The sequence below is a fragment of the Falco naumanni genome, chromosome Z, assembly GCF_017639655.2.
Source record: "Falco naumanni isolate bFalNau1 chromosome Z, bFalNau1.pat, whole genome shotgun sequence".
Lineage (NCBI taxonomy): Eukaryota > Metazoa > Chordata > Aves > Falconiformes > Falconidae > Falco > Falco naumanni.
Window position 1 is genome coordinate 13,796,883 of NC_054080.1, and position 16,968 is coordinate 13,813,850.

At 40.1% G+C, this 16,968-nt stretch overlaps 1 protein-coding gene across 2 annotated transcripts in view; it reads right to left on the minus strand.

Moving 5' to 3' along the window:
• The window catches only part of ELAVL2 (ELAV like RNA binding protein 2), a 46,120-nt gene extending 40,228 nt beyond the window's left edge, over positions 1-5,892 (minus strand). The window contains exons 1-2 of one of the 2 annotated variants that reach the window (XM_040580877.1): positions 5,574-5,892; positions 2,976-3,213 (exon numbers count right to left, since the gene is read on the minus strand). In XM_040580877.1, coding sequence (XP_040436811.1) covers positions 2,976-3,213; positions 5,574-5,645 — 310 coding nt within the window. In that variant the 5' untranslated portion in view covers positions 5,646-5,892. Of the gene's footprint in view, positions 1-2,975; positions 3,217-5,573 lie in introns of both variants that reach the window. The other variant, XM_040580876.1, reaches the window with a different exon arrangement.
• Positions 5,893-16,968: the final 11,076 nt, after the last annotated feature.

Here is a 16,968-nt window from a genome sequence, read left to right on the forward strand (position 1 = left end):
AAGTTTTTCTGCATTCTATTCCCAGGTAGGGAGTCTTGACACTAGCAGCAATATAAGCTCCTAGCACACAGAACATCAAAACCATTGCATGAGCATGTGGGACAACTTGCACATCCATCATCAAGACCTTGAGGCTCAGTTTTGTGCCTGCAGCAGCCTCTTAACTGGGAGAAGCATGTTAATACTTAGAAACTTTAACAAGTAACACTAAATATGTGAATGCAGATCTGCAAGATGGAGAAACACTTTGAATAGCCATTCCACTACCTGATCAAGTACCAGTTCCGTCTTTCCACTCCCAGAACAAAAGGTTAGGAAACAGCTATGTAAAGGACCTTTTCTTTCAAAACCAGTACTGAAGTCATTACCTATAGAGACAGGCTTGTTTCCTGCACCAACCAGCCTACAGCTGAAAACAGCAACATGTGGCATCAGCCATCTAGTTTCTTTGGCACCCCCGACCATATTCAGTATTCTTCCCAGTGAAGAGCAGAGATTGCTTTGAGATTTGGTCAGCCCAGAAGGACTAGAAGCAGTGGTTTCAGTAGCCAAAGCTACCATGCTGAAGGAGGGTACCTCACAAATTTAACCATTCCACTACCTAATGTCTTAAGAGGAAGCCAACTGCTATGGTAGGAAGTGCCAGTCATTCAGATCCAAAAGGGAAGGGCAAAGCAACCTGGCAAAGTCAGCCAGAGACTATTGAATAAGAAGGAAACCAAAGGTCAATGCTGAGCTTCAAGCAGACTGTTAACCTGACTCACTCTGTGCCACTAAATGGTCCATACCCTCAGACGGGGTAAGCTGGCAGCAATTACTAACTGAAATGGGGAACAGCCATGAAGCTTAGACTACCGAATTCAACAAGACACAGGTATACAGTTCTGGCAGTTAATCTTGAAGTCTTACTCTTCAGGCAGGATTCCCTTGTTTTGGGGGAACTGCTTTCAAATTACAAGTTTTCTACAAAATATCAACACTTAAAAGAAATCCCATTCTTCATCTCAGAAGCACAGCATCTCCAATCTAGGCCTGAGTATGGACATTTCTCCTCTTTAGTTTCTACTTTGTAAAGCACTTGAAAGTCAAGCATAAAGTTGACTGATGCTGTATAGAGCTGAACTGCAGAAAGCCCAGGAAGTAAGGCCTGAGAATCCACCTTGTGACTGGGGACGCACAAGTGTAGTTTGATAGCAAAACTTATAGAGGACAGCAGCCAAGACCTACAAGCAAGAGTGACCAATGCCAAAAACATCCTTTTACATGAAACAGGTAATTCCCATGCAATATGTGAGTACAAAAAATTACTCAGTCAAATACAGTCTTCAGCATGCATCAAATAATGTCAGACAAAAGCATTCTCAAAAGAGATGGGTGATTGCCCTATGTCACTGAGTGTCAGGATTTTCACTAATTGTGTATTAGCAGAATGCAGATATGACCACTGGTAATTGAAGTACTTTGTATTATTCACTATAGGTATAAGCTCTGGCTAAAGTTACTTTCCCTGTCCAGCAGATAGGTGGTCAAGTTTAGGAGAAGAAATCCCTAAGGTAGCTCGCTGTCCTCCACCTGCAGCAGATGCACTAAACACCTGGGACATATTCCTCTTGGTATCTTTTTGCTGCCAGATTCAGGTTTAGGCATCATCCTCTTGTACTGATGACACAGTGGTGACTGCATCAATGTGGGAAAAGGTGGCATAACTTTACTGCCACACTAGAGAAACAACTGTGTCATCAAGACAAAGAGAAGAAAGCATGTGCTACAAGACAAGTCCTTGCGTTGGTGCTAGAGCTGTCTGAAAGTTTTTAGGACTTGTCTGCCACTATTCATATACACAGTCCAGGAACACATCTCTCCAGCATATCCAAGCCATCAACACAACATGTGGCAGGGGCTGAAGCTACACAATCAGTGTCAACTGAAGCTTTTGCCTTCCCATTTGCTGCTCAAGGAACACTGAGTCACAGAGGTTTTTATTTAGTGTGAAAAAAGTGTCCATGTTCTGCCACTGAATTTCAGTAATAGGAAAGTATGGGCTTCCATCCCTTAAAACAAAGAGAACACGCAGCCTCAAAGAGGAGTGGCTTTAAACACACAGAAGCTAACCAGTACAACTCAGGAGTTCCAACCAAGAACATAAGTTCAAGATGTATTCTTGAAAGCTGGGTATGTAAGGACACTGCAAAAAAGCACCAGGAAAAACTCAACATTTCTGAACGAAACTGAAGAAATGCCGACATAAGTGGTACATCAGTGTCTTTTAATTCAAGAGTACTTAAGAGTTGAAAATAGAGGTGAGAAACTGAATTTTGCCAGCTATCCTTTCATTCTTGTGCAGGAATCCATCAGGTTGCTCTTTTGAAGTTAAACAACTGGTCTAAATACATGACCTGTGCACCAGCTGTTGCTAAAATAATGTACTAACAGCACACAGTCACAATGCAGTTCATACCTGCACTCTGACAGCACACGTTGATTGATTCAAGCGTGCATCTGAAAAGCTGCTCAAGTGCTGCAATGCAAAAGCAGCTTTACCTATGAAGTAAAGTAACCTGCCATTCTCCCAAAGTACAAGTTTAATTACCTGCACCCCTGAAAACAGAGGTTTTGCATCAACTAGAACAAAGTACTCATGACTCCAATGGAGTTCACTAGAAAGTCAAGTAAACCTTGCATAAGCATCTGCTTTTCCACATCTTAGATTCTTTGGAGAGAAGATTCAATCTCAGAAGATTTAAGTGTCCTGCTAGCATTCATAGCACTCATACAAACCTGGATGAAACAAATACACACACGTAACTTTTGGGTGTAGAATCTAGGTAACAATGAACCTAAGTTCCTTCTGACCAGCAACATCAGCACTGGTTTCTTCTGCCTTTATTCCATAATTTAAGAGAACTGCAGAACACCAACTGACAGCTTGCTGCTTGGAAAATGAGAACATGCAGAAAGTCTCAAAACCAGCATACCTGTTATTTTGTCCCTGACAAGCTTACAGGATTCTGTCTCACCAACGCTGCCAAAAAGACTCTTCAGCTCATCTTGTGTCATGGTCTGTGGAAGGTAGTTTACTATTAAATTGGTCTTGCTGTCTTCCATGTTCCCAGAATCAACTGGTGATGAGCAATTGTTTATGGTGGTTGAACTATGGGCTGTGTTATTGAAAGTTGGTCCATTAGACAGCTGTGTTTCCATGGCAGCAATTATCTGCTGAAAAACAGAGAAAATAAGCACATTCAAAATTCATGTTTTGCCATCTATTAGGACAAGTCCAGGCAGAAAATCTAGAAAATCTGTTACTATGCAGTAATGGTATTGCCAGGGCCATACACTGCCTCTATATGCAAAAAAATATCCCACCAACACAGAAGGTTTTTATCTGTTAGTCAAGGCAACACTTTAAAAACTTACAGGCCAATAAAGAAGTTGACACCAAAATCTTCTACAAGCTCTCAATGAAGTCAACACTCAAAGCTTAGTTTTCACCCCCCCCAAATCTCTTTATTTAAGGGCACCACAGCCTTCCTAACATGGAAGTTACCAAGGGGAACTGGCCCGCTGCAGGGGTAATCAATCAGCTCTATAAACTTACAACTCATCCTGAGACGATATGAAATGTAGCTTTTAAAGTGATAATATTTGGTTATTTGCAAAAAGAGGTGGGCAATAACTGTATCCTGGGCCTATTTCTCATTAGCAATAGCAGAAAGCAAGTAATTAAAAGACAAACTTAAGAGATACATGAGTGTGCTGCAATGGAAAACAAACACTTTCTTGATAACCTCTAGGTCAACCTTCCGCCAGCACAGGTTGGAGTTAGGTTTCTAAAGGCTTTTATTTGATTAAACTGACAATTCCTGGTCCTCACCTCTTCTCTCCTCTGCACCCTGAAAAGTTAAATTTGATACTTTTAACTTGATTTAGACATCAAAGAAAGGGAGTGATCACCACTCCCACTCCAGGAACTACTGTGGTTCACTCCAGAGTAACTGACTGCATGATTGGCAGGCACAGCATTAATCACTTGGAGAAGCATCAGTACTTGCCTACCAGCTACCACATGTACAAAAGGCTCTCTGCCATCTCAGTCAGTTACTGAATGGTAACAGTTCACAAACACAGTAGATTAATGGCAGCCTAATATCCAAGACTTAAGCAGCTTACCCTGTTTGAGGCAACTATACAGGACAACATACAACATTCTGTAAGTTAATTCTCCAGTAATATACGTTTGAGCACAGAAGCAAGACTCATCAAGAAGTTTCAGTAAAAACCCAGCAATCACCGAAATCCAACCTCATACTAAAATTTCTAGTTTTCACACTAAAGCTATAGGAAAATTGCAGTGTAATGTCAGGAAGTCTAGAGGTTATCTGTCCTATTCAAAGCAGCATATGCAATCAATGCATACCCCAACAGCTGCAATTTCTGAAAAAGGAAAGGGGAGGGGGCAAGCTGAGCATGTTAAGCTACAATTCAGACACTCCTAGGAACACATTTCTGTGTTCTGCTTACAGAAGTATTTTCCAGGAGGACACAACACAAAAAAGGGAAGAGGCATCTATTAAGAACATTTTTATACCTAATGTGATCTAGTTTTCCTGAGCAGCTACAACTGGAACAACATTTTCTTCCCTTGTGACAAACTCCAAGGGTAACCTGCTCCTGCCACTGTGATGAAGAATCTACTAAACCGAAGAGTAGATGATCCCAATTAAGATAAATTGCTTTTCAAAAAACTAGTGTATCTGGCAGAGCTAGTAGCCACAAATGCTGTACTCTGTCTCTAGGACTGCTTCCCCCCCTCCCCCCTTTTTCTTTTTTCTCAAATTTAAAGTGTTCATTGATCAAAATTAGCAGGATTCAGCAAGGACAACAAACAATCCCCACTTAATTGCACATTTATTTTCAAATTCAGGTGGCAAGAATGAGATCCTAAGCCAACATTCAAGTGAACAGCTGCAGTAGCTTGTGTGCTGAAATTACAGCACTTCTCAGCTATAGTATCACTTTTTTCAGAGCAGATGGTTCTAATATGTTTTAGAAATAATGCATATTCCATTGATAGGTTGAATACAACTGTTCATAAAACACAAAGCACATCTTCAGCAGTTACTAAATATTTTTCACCCAGAAAGATACTTTGAGATAAATTTACAGTTTTCAAACAGTTTTTTAGAAATATACTTTTAAAATAGTAATCATAAATACACAATATACAGCTTTTTAAAGTTACCACAATTTAGTATTCAGACCATACCAAAACCATTTTCATACAATACTACTCTTCAATTATCCACCAGGTGTTTTGAATTAGTACTAAAATCTAATTGACATTAGAAAAAAGGCAAGCAGTATAATTGCTACAGGAGGTCACAATATTATAGAAAAAGTTGTCATGGTATGCCAGTGTGCTCTAGGCTCTCACAGAATAGGGACACAACCTACAGCCTATAACAAAACATAGAGTTAACATTCCAAATGGAAGTTTAAAGAGTTTGGTATGGCCTCAGCACTATTAACATGAAAAGTAGCAGCCTACAGAGTTTAAGAAAAGTCCCACAGACCCCAGTCCAAGGCTCTGCTGCCCACGAACCACTTCTAAGCAGAGAAGCCACATCACACAGTCTGACTGCCATGTTAGTTTGGAGTTGCTGTCTGCAATATGGACACAAAAAGTACCGTATGTTAGATTAACAAGATAATGCAACAGAGCAGTTTGTACAAATTTACAGTAATTGCATTTCTATTCCCAGCACTCCATGCAGTGTGGCTTAATTTGATTTGAGGCGATTCCAATCTAATCTTTCCAAATTCAGTTCTAAAGTTATTTTTCTTACACGAATCAAGATGCTTACTTTTAAGAAGATTTAAGATAATGCAGTCTAGTTACCCCTGCCTCTACCTTGGAAACTACCTCCAGAACCACACCATGCCTAAAAGGTACTATACCACAAGACATATTTTTAGATCTTCAAGACTGAAGGAAGACAAAAAAACCCTAAAAAAAAAAAGTGAGTGGATTTTCAATTAGCACATAAGATCACCATGCACCTTTGAAAAACAGCTTCCCTTACATGCTGTCTCTCTCCCAGCCCACAAGCAAAATATACAGAAAACCTACTTTGCTAGAATCCAGTTAAAATCCTAGGTTTTAAAAATTAAGTAACTTGAAAATCTTGCACAGACTGTACTCAGTAAGTTTCCTTGCAAGAGCTGGGCATACAAGCGGCAGTAGACTCAAGGATTTCTCAAGTGGAATAACAAGGAAGACATTGAAGAGAGAGTCCTTCATAAGGGTGTTCTTGTCCCCAAAGATGATCTATTTGTATCGCTGTGGTTCCCAAAGCAGCACGCACGACTTGATACGGTATTTGCTTCCCGTGAGCTGTGTACTGCAGACGGAAACCTCCAACAGGACAGCTTGCTTCAGTGTGCTGACACTGACTTCACGGTGCCCCCGAGCACCACAGCACTTCTGGAACAAAAGCTAAAAGCACCTCCCATTTGAGGTACTTGCGGTCTGTGTAACACAACTGTTTTCCTCAGAGTTCCACAAGGTACACACATCAACACGCAAAAGTCGGTTCCCTGATCACCGCACTTTTGTCTCAAACAAATTTTGCTCTACCAATTAATTCCTTTACCATATTTATTACCTTCAAAGCTGTACAAAATGGTCTTTTACACCTAGTTTGGAAAACTAGTCCTTACCATTACCATGTACACTTCTATCTGACCTGAAAAAAGGGATATAGCCAGTTACACCCAATTAAAAAAAATGCCATTTTTTAAAATTCGGTTTCCAGCCTGAACACTGTACTTTAAAGTTGCAATTGAATTCAAACTGAATGGTCTCCAAAGCTGTAAGATACTGAACTACTGAAGAACCAGCAGCACCATTAAAAAGCCAATAGTTTTTGACTATCAGCCTCAGAGACAGTATTACACTTTGGATTATTAAAACAGCTCAGCAATTACTGCATTCAAATCCTAAGAAATCAGTAGAGTTCACAAAGAGGGCTCTATGCCTATTAAAGAAATGTAAGTTTGTCTTTAAATACATTCAGATTAAGAGGAGAACAATTAAGTGAAGTTGGAAAAGGAAATCTGCTCTTTCTTTACAGTCCTGAAAGGAAACAACTGAAGACAAAGTTGTTCAGTTCAGCAAACCAAGTGTTTCACTTTGCTAACATACAATGCATGGGAGCCATCTACCTTTCAAGTAACTAACTTTGAATTCACAAAGCACAGTTAGGATTTAGAATACAAACACTCAAACACTGTGGCATTAACCGAATCCCAGTTTCTAATTAGCTGCAGTTCAAGTAATGAGTAAGGTTTGCCTAGCAAAGAAGCAAGCAGGCTTTTTTTTAAAAAAAAAAAAAACACACAAAGACATTAGGAGTTAAAAAGCCATATGGTTTAAGCAGTTCTGGTTGCCATAGAACATTCCAGTTATATATCAACAGTACATTTTTATATGAGAGCTTCAGAAAGTAAAGCAGAGCTAACAAGATGAAGAGCAGTAGAACTACAGTGATCTACTAATTTACTCTTTAAAATAGGTGTTCTGGTATGTAATATACTCAATTTTTCATGCTCAGCTGGAAACAGAAGCTCAGGTTGGATCCTGCCAATACACAGACACAACCAAGGTGAGCTGACAAAACAGGAAAGCCTTCAACCACTGTTAACTCCTTAGAGACATATGCTATGGAGATACCTGTACCGCTTCAAAAACCCTCTTACTGCTTGTTTTGATTCACACCTGTGCATCTCCATCACAGAGGGGAAAAATTTAATTTCACACAGGTTTCATATACAGAATTTATTTTTTTTATAGACACTACACCAAAATCACTAGAGAGATGTCTGCCCTGGTCAAGCCCTATACTTCTAAATGGTATTACCTAAATTAGGCGATTACAGAAAAAACAGCGTTCTGAATTGAAGCAGTCAGACATCAGATACTGAACACATGTGCCTCCTCCAACAGGTCATCACTGTTCAGAGGCAACTGAAGCTGCACCACAAGATGCCCAAGATGCCTCCAGCCCCAAGGGTCACAGCTGATGCAATGCTCCTGATAAAAGCCTATGAGATGCTAAACATGCTCATGAAGGTCCTGCTGAAGCACCACACACCAGGAGACTCCACAACACATTTTAGAATTCAGCATTTGCCTCCTCTCTCTTTGGGTACAGGCAGGCAATAGAAGCACAGAACAATTATCACATGTTGCCATTCAGATAAACAAACCTTAAAGACTGTTCTCATAGTTCCAAATAGCGGACCAAACAGAACCCTGTGACTGAATACCATGTCCTTTTTATCTTCCAGATACAAAGGTCTAAACCAGAGCTTTAGTATCAGCTTGTGCAGTTATTCTCCTTTCTTAAATTTAAATACAGTGTGTTTTACAGAGGATTTATACCACCCACTTTGACTCACAGCAGTAGCTAAGGTAATTTAGTGAAGATAAGCTGTTGTCTGTGAGTAGTGTTGCTGAACACCTTTAAAAACAAGAGAAAAATATTTGAGGGCTCAGTGAAACCAACAGCCTTGACATAAAACAAAATTCAGCATCTAGGTTAAGAAACAGAACTCCACAGAAAAATCTAGTAACTAAAAAAACTTGTAAGTGCAGTTATTTGTACTTTAAATAGGTGCAATTCTTTTCTTTACTCTTTTTTACTAGAGTGTTAATTTGAAGGACAATTTCTTTAAACAGCCAAATATCTTACGAGCCTGCATGAAAGCACAGCATTAGTTTGTGCTTACTCAAAAAAGCTGGAGATAATGGAGGGTGTTGAATCCAGCATATGCAAAAACTATTACACAGGCTGCTAGAATATGAACATCTTTAGAGATAAAAGCATGTACAAGGCCACAGGGCATCTCTTCAGTCAACCACCTTGCTTGACAGAACAAAACCATACTCAACTCTTTCAGTGACACTGTAGGAAGATCAATCAAGCGGAGCTTGAAGGTTATTCTGATATACACAGTTAACAGCACAAATTGTGCTTGGTGAGTCTGCACAAACAAGCTAAAAAATGCTTATTTCTTAGCCCATGTGTTCACTGTTATTTTAAAACTGTATAAACCAGCATTTCATTTGCAGCTCCTCCCTGCTTGCACGTCCATTCGTATCATTCTCTCCATTACACTACTGAAAAGTCTGTAGCCTGTAGTATGAACTAGATTAGGGTACTGCTTCAGGAAAAAGCTCACTCAGCCTAAGACAACCAGCCAGTAGAGTATCTCTCCATTGGGCAAAGTTATGAGCCAGAACTTTGAGATACAATACTCAAAGACAAAAAAACTCAGAAAGCTTAGAATTAGCTTCTAATAAGGTGGTCTTAAAAATTTCAAGGTAAACACAGGCAATTGTAAGACTAGAAAGCAGAGGAGTCCTGTACAACAAAAAAACTAAACTATGTATAGCCTCTCTAAGGTGGAAGGTTAAAAGGGAAACCTTTCCACACTGGCTCTCACTGAACAAGTAATACCACTTGAACTCTTCTATACCTTGGCCTCAAAGGCACGGTGAGAAAGTGAGGTAAGAGATGGAAGACTGATACGAAAAATCTGGGATGTAAGCAAAAGGTTTTTAATTTATCGTTGTGACTGGTGCTGCAAAAGTTAACCTGCAGCAGCTTTCAGCAAGGATGAAGAGGCAGCAAGACAGGCTTGCCTATTTCCAAGTGAGCAATGAGAAGACAAATGGACAACTGCTGACAGCCAAACAAGAAACAGCCATTGGTACAAGCATGAATTCTGCTATCAGGAAGAGGGCTGGACAGTCCTAGTGATTGCACTAAAAGGACTGAAGGAAGAAAGTACAAATTATCTACTGAATATAAAAATGTATAGGGAACACTAAAAACGTACACACAAATTAAAAAGTGTCTCCACACAGTACACAATGCTTTTGGAAACTCTTGGTATCCCTGCAAGACAACCAAGAACCTATGAGATGCTCTAGGCAATGCCACAGTGATGCTACTGGTCTATTAGGAAAGAAGCCAGCATAAAGATCTGCAAGCAGTTCTGAAAAAATGCATGTAAAACAAGATGAGGACATTGCCTGTCAGAGTAATCCAGAGACCATGCAGGAACTTTGACTGTGATTACTCACTAAGTATCTTGTCAGCTGGGGTAAACTGAGGTAATTTAAGTTATCCTAGAAACCATACCAGAAATATCAACTTGAATAGTCATCTGTAAAGAAAAACAAACACCTGCATTCTACTAAGTGATCAGTTCAAAGTGAGACTTCACTAAAGTAAAGCCATTTTTACTTTCCTACCTAGTCAGAACAATTTAGACACATAACTACTTCTACCAGCATAACTTATTCCCCGAGCAAGAGAGTATCAACATGTGGTACTGATTTTCTTCTTCACAATGAAAGAACTCAGCACGGAATTATACTCTTCCTTCTAATTGTCCTCTTTCATTTAAAAAGATTTAAAGCCAGCTGAAGGAAAACAATTACTTTTGTTATAGTTGAAATACTAAGTGTCAAATTGGGCCTGTCTGAACACAGCCAGTATTGCTGATGTTCAGCAAGAGTTCACCAAAACTACCACCTGATCACACAGGCAGCTGTTCAGACCTCAAACAGCAGAACTCAAGTTGTGAATGATTCCAGTCTTGATTGACACTTCAAGTAAGACCATTGTTCAAGGGAAATATGCTCAGACTTTTCAGCTGCACTCTACCATTCACAAGATCTTGCCAAGAACGGTTTTTGCTTACTCATTTAAACACTTGCGCACGCTGCTCCAGACTCATGGGCTAGCTCCCAGCCTTCCAGCAAAGTGCTCCCCAAGGCAATACAATCCTGTCAAAGTGAGTACATATTCTGCAAGAAGTAACAGTATCCTATTGCAGACATTTCCCTTCAGCCTTACACATCTGCAGTTGCCTGAGCCTACAGAGAGTAACAGAAGACGACAGATTCTGTGGGGTGAGAGAAGACAGCTTGAGGACTTCTCAAATACAGCATCTTGATAGCTTGAAGGGTTACAAAGTCAAAATCTACTTTTAAGACGTATAGAGTCTTCTCCACTTGAACTAGATAGAATGCCTACTTCAATTTTTCAGCATTTGCCTCACTATTCCAGTCGGGCTGTGTAAAGCTTTTCCCCTTTCACAATGCAGTTACACACTTCTGCTCCACCAGCAAGTTCAAAAGCTGAAGTTTTTCCAATAGCCAGGAAAAGGAAGCAAACCAGGTCAGTCCAGGTATGAAGAGATGCCCAAATTTGAAACATAAGTTAGAAAAGCAGCTTCTTCCTGACCAAGAAAACATGTGCCAGTTTTAAGGCCATGCACTACTCCATTTGCTCTCCCATTCATCTCCCTGAAGCAGAACAAAGCTAAAAGGTTTTGTTCCTCCTGCAGCCAACTTCCCTCAGCGCAGGGGCCCCAGTGACAGGCAGCAGGACTCATCTCCCAGGCTCAAGTTGACTAGGTTTGAGGAACACTTTCACTCTACCAGTTTTTCACAGCAGCACTCCTCTTGCTCACAGCTCCCTGCTAAACTGGAGCGATGGCTGGGCCCAAACCCTGGCAGTATCCCCGACCCTCTGCCGAAGGCATGCCCCCACTGGCCCACAGGGCCAGATTTTGAGATCTTGGTATCTCCATCACAGCCCTGCTCTTCACAGTGCAAGATGAATCCCTTTGGCTTCCTCCCTTTGGGGGAGCTTTTGTTCTCACAGTAAACTTCCTTGCCTGCTCTACATTTGATATCAGAGAAGCTGCACAACTGAACATCCCTACCCCTTAAACCTCCACATATGCAGCTAGTTAGCTCAGCAACTGACACCCTCAACCCCACACAAAGGAGAAAACAAGCAAGAGCTGAAAGTCAAACCCCAGCAGCCTCCATACCCCACCCCCCCCATAAATTCTTTCAAAGCAGCATCAGGCAGAGACAGCAACATAAAGCGTGCAGTGTCATCTACCTCCACCAGCTCAGGCCACCAGTGGCCTGACAGCCAGCCATGTCACAAGCTGGAAACAGCACTAAAAGAAGGATGCTAAAACCGATGACAAGCAAAGCTTCCATGCAACACAAAAAAGTATTCCAGCCAAACCGAAACACACACCACTACATACATATGGAACTGAGCCATTTTTACACAGGAGAAGTTAATCCTTCCATTAAATCTTCCAGGGAAGAAGAGATCCTGTGAGACAAGAGCTCACCTAGTGAGATGAAGCAAGAGGCACCAGAGTCTGGCATGAACTCAGCGTTACAGCAGAAGTGACAGCAAACATACTACCTAGACAGCCTGGGACATCATGTTGTTCAAAATTGCTTCAGTGACCTAGGATCACATCTTACAGGTGTTAAACACTATCCAAACACCAAATACTGGCCTTCCCTCATTGGTGAAGGGCCTCAAAGTAGCACACAAGGTAAAAACCAAGGATGTGTGGTACCAACCAACTTGAGCAGCACAGATGTTTTTCACAGCTGGGCATGAAAAACATGAGCAAAAGGAACACAGTCCAAACCAAAACACTTCTAGTTAGCATTTTCTGCCCTCTTCAATCAAGAGCAGCTCGGACTTCACTTACAGCCTTATAAGGCTTCTATTGCTTCACTTCTTAAAGAACACAATCACGCAGAAAGAGAGAATACATCAACAAGCCATTCTTGTCAACAATTCCTAACAAACCAATATGAAAGACATGGCCACAGCTAGTTTACTGAATGCCTACTGAAGAGACTAACTATTCAGTCTCCAAGTAGCATTCTTAATGGTCTGAAGTTAATAATCACATCTTCTAGAAAAAACAAGCCTCAAGACAGCTATGAGTCCTCTCTGCCTGCCCCACCAGGAGTAGGAATTCACTACAGGTCCATGAATGCAGCACAAAGGCTTCCAGTAGCAGATTAAGAAATCTTTGTTTGTATAATCCAACTAAAACACAGTGACTGATACTAGAGAAGTTTTCATATCTTAAAATAATCTTATTTCAGTCAGCACAGAAGTCTCACCCAAGTCTTTAATGTTTCCAACCTCTGTGAATGGGAATCCCTGCACAAATGTGAATTCAACATAGAAACACAGCAAGCGAAGATGCCACAACCTTTTGTTAAACCTATTAAGAATTGGTTACATCACAACTGATACCACTAATCACATTTTTCTATCATTCTGTCCAGAGAACAGGAAGTTTCTGGGCCGATTAGGTTTCTATACACTCTAGCTCTCTCCCCTAACCTTTTGTTCGTGGGAAGCTGTGCCTAGTTTGTCTTCCACCTCTAGCATTTTCCAGTACTCTAATTTTTATTAAACTATGCGACACTAAATTGATGCAAGCTATCTTTGTTCCTTTCACCGGCTAACCTACAAGTTTGATTCTTATGGTATATTATTTCGTGTATTATCCTATGCTAGATTAGACATATCTACCACAGAAACACATCAAGGTGGAAGTTGTTATCCATGTCTAACCCATTAAACATTGTATATACACACTACTGAAACCTAGACCTTTTAACAGCAAGTTCTAATTAGGTAATCTCAAAAAACCCGACACTTCACTGTCTTAGGAGATTACATCAAAAAAGTAATCTCACATTTCATAATAAAATTATATGTCCAATTCCACAGCAAGAAAAACAGTAGTCACAGAAGTACACCACTACAGAAGAGCTCCCAAATACTCAGAACAGTCTTTCACAATCTGATTTTATTCTCCTGTGTACATCTTCAAACTTAAGTATCAAAGGAAAAAAATCAAGAGAATTGTTCACAAAAAGTTGTGTGAAGTTTCAGGACAGCATGATAGCCAGAATGTAGTCCCAACAGCACACAGCCCTGAATAAACTTATGCTTTCCTGCATCAATGCATATCAAGCACTAGAAAATCCCCTATGCCCCCAAAACCTCCCTATAAAACGCACTATACAGGACACGCACAAAAAAGCTGGACAGACCTGGATTTCTCTGGACCGAGAAATCAGACACAGTGACAACCAGAAATTACTCTGAGAACATCAACAGGTGAAAAATATAATGCTGATGCTATCTGACTTAAGATACCCTTGCTTCCTATGTGGGCTAATGTGCCTATTTTCATTTCTGTTTCACTACAGCCATGTACCAATTCTGAGGCACAGAAGGGCAGTTTTTCTCACCCAGCACCCCAGTTGGAGATCAGGAAGTTAAGACCTTGCTTATTTATAGGGCCCTTTACAGCAGACCTGTCAAACCACATTATTTGCCATGGCACCCAAAGGCTGACCTCTCAAGTATTGAAGAATACCTCAAAAAAAACCAGATAGTGGATTTCATGCTGTGATATCCCTCTGACATGGAGAGAAGAATGTGAATTTGGAAGTTTGTCTTTGTATCATGACAAATTACTTTCAAAAATAATCAAGTCCACTTTCATGGGGTGAACATCATGCTTGGGGACAGAAGGGGATGTCTTGCTAAAAAGAAAAGGCATCAGTAAATTAGTAGAGGCTGTTTAAGAAACATACGCTTCTCCCCTCCTGGCACTTTTAACTTGCAAAAAATATGACAGTGGTTTATACTTAAGTCTCCTAAACTACAAGATACTTATACATATACTTTACCAGCATCAAGTAAAAAAATGTGCTTTACCACAGCATAAACAAAATAAACCAAAAGCAAGCACTGGAGACATGCTATTTGAACAGGTTAAATACCACCAACACTATGGAGAAGTCTGAACAAATTGCTCTTGTCAGATACCAGCAAGGTATCAGATACGCATTCTCACCATCCTATACGATCACACATTCCCACTAAATATACCCAGGAGTCCCAAACACTTATAAACGTTTAAGTTAGATTAAAGTAGGTTCATTTTCCTCTGTAGTAGCTGACTTCCATAGACCCCATTGTCAAGAAAGTGCCATCTAGATCACATTGGAACAGATTCTTCAGCAAATTATAATATAAGGAGCTCCGAGTTTGAAGAAGTCTGTTTTGTTAGGTGTCAGCAAGGTCTAGCTCTAAAACCAGCATATCTGCAAGAAAACCATTTACTCCACACTATTCATAGACAGGCTGTTCATTTAAACTCTGCTGCCCACATTTTGGATGTGGGCATTTAAAAGAACAGCACTACTAAGAACAGAAGGGTATAAGACAATCATCCACTTCTGGAAATGTCAGGATTTTGAAAGGCATCAGTTTATACTAATTGCTATATTGTCTTACAGCTAAGAGGAAAGGGTTTTTCCTAAGTTACAGTGTAGGTAACTACTTAAAAGCATCACGTTTTCCTAGAAGTAGTGCCATCATCCCAGCTTCTTTCCTGCTGCCAAAAAGATGACAAAATATACTGGAACTATCTTCTACTTATTTCCTAATACACAGACCAGCACCTCTAAACCCTGAAGCCCTGATATCAAGGATTCTCACATCTCTGCCTGAAAGATCACAACTACATCATTGTCCCATTATATAGGAATAACATTAAACAACAACATAGCATTATTAGCTTATTTTTAAACCAACTCAGTCAAAAAAGACGTTCATCTACTTATTTCACCCTGCAGGCATGTTATACCATTCCACATTAAATGGGTCTTTCAGTCAATGCTCAACTTCTGTACGTTAGTTTACTCACTGCTTTGTAAAGATTTTTTGGGAAAGTAATAAATAAATAGGGATTTAAACCTCTCTTACTGCAAATCTTGCATAAATATTGTACAAAATACATTGTCGCTACAAGTTACCTGCAAGCTGGTTCTGCAAGACAGTGCCTCAGCTGAAAGATCTGTAAGTGCTCAGTCAATGCATAAAGGGTATTTCAAAAGCTTTAAAACTCTTATGCTGAGCAGAGTGCGCAATAAGGACTAGTTGCCTAAGGTTAGCAATAGCTGCATTTGCAGTAAACTTGTTAATTTATAGAAAAAAAACTATTACAAGAACATTGGTTTGAGACTCATGGCTATGGAAGTTGATTTAACCCTACCAAAGCTCTGGAGCCTGATGTTGCAAAGACTTTTAAAAAGCCAGTGCATGGGAAGGCTGGAATAGTTAAAGTTCAATTCACAAACCTACAAGTCACTATAAAGTCCACACCATCAGGAGAGAACGGAACAAAAGGAGGGCAAGATCAAGACACCATGCAAGTAGAACATAAGAGCAGCATCCTGACACTGAGGACCTGCCATCAAGTATCATTTAACTGATGACGCAAAGAGCTTGTAGTACAGTAATTATGTCTGATTTACAAAAAGTAGACTGTTGGTAACTTATCTCCTAAACCTACAAACTGCCAGCAGCAAAATGCCAGCTAAATTACATATAGTAAGTATAGCCTGCACCACATGTGTCTGCCAGTTTAGATTTTGTTTTCTTTGCTGTGCGTTTTGAAAGGACATGCAACCACTCTGTAATGATTTTTCTGTTTGTACACAGCAGCTTAAATGGCAAATGGATTCAATACAGGCAAGTACCATGTGTTCTCTTGCTTCTCTCAGCAGTCTGACTCTCTACAAGAGCAAGAACAACTCCTGAAGTAGGGTCTGCCACTCACTTCTCTGAATAGCCTCCACTGAAGTTACAATTCCTCAGAAGGTTGCTGTAAGGTTAAATAACTAACAGACAGGCTTGAAATAAATACAAGTCAAGTTTTGAGATTAAAATTTGTTAGATTTTTCACTGGTGTAAGGTCTAAGTTTTTTAGATTTTGTTTTCAACCAAGATCTAAAACAGATCCAGTAGAAAAGGAAGATCGAACAGAATGCTGCCATATCCACCCCTACTAAATTCAGAGAAAGTAACCCCCTTTCCTCCTAGCTCTGTGGACAGTGACAGCAGCTCTCATTCAAAGCCATATGACTTCATCTAGCTGAAAATAGCTAAAAATGTTTAGGCACAGAAAGTGCTTAAACACAGAAAGGTTCTCAAGTAGCAGAGGCTGTCCTCACAATAAAGACAACCCATA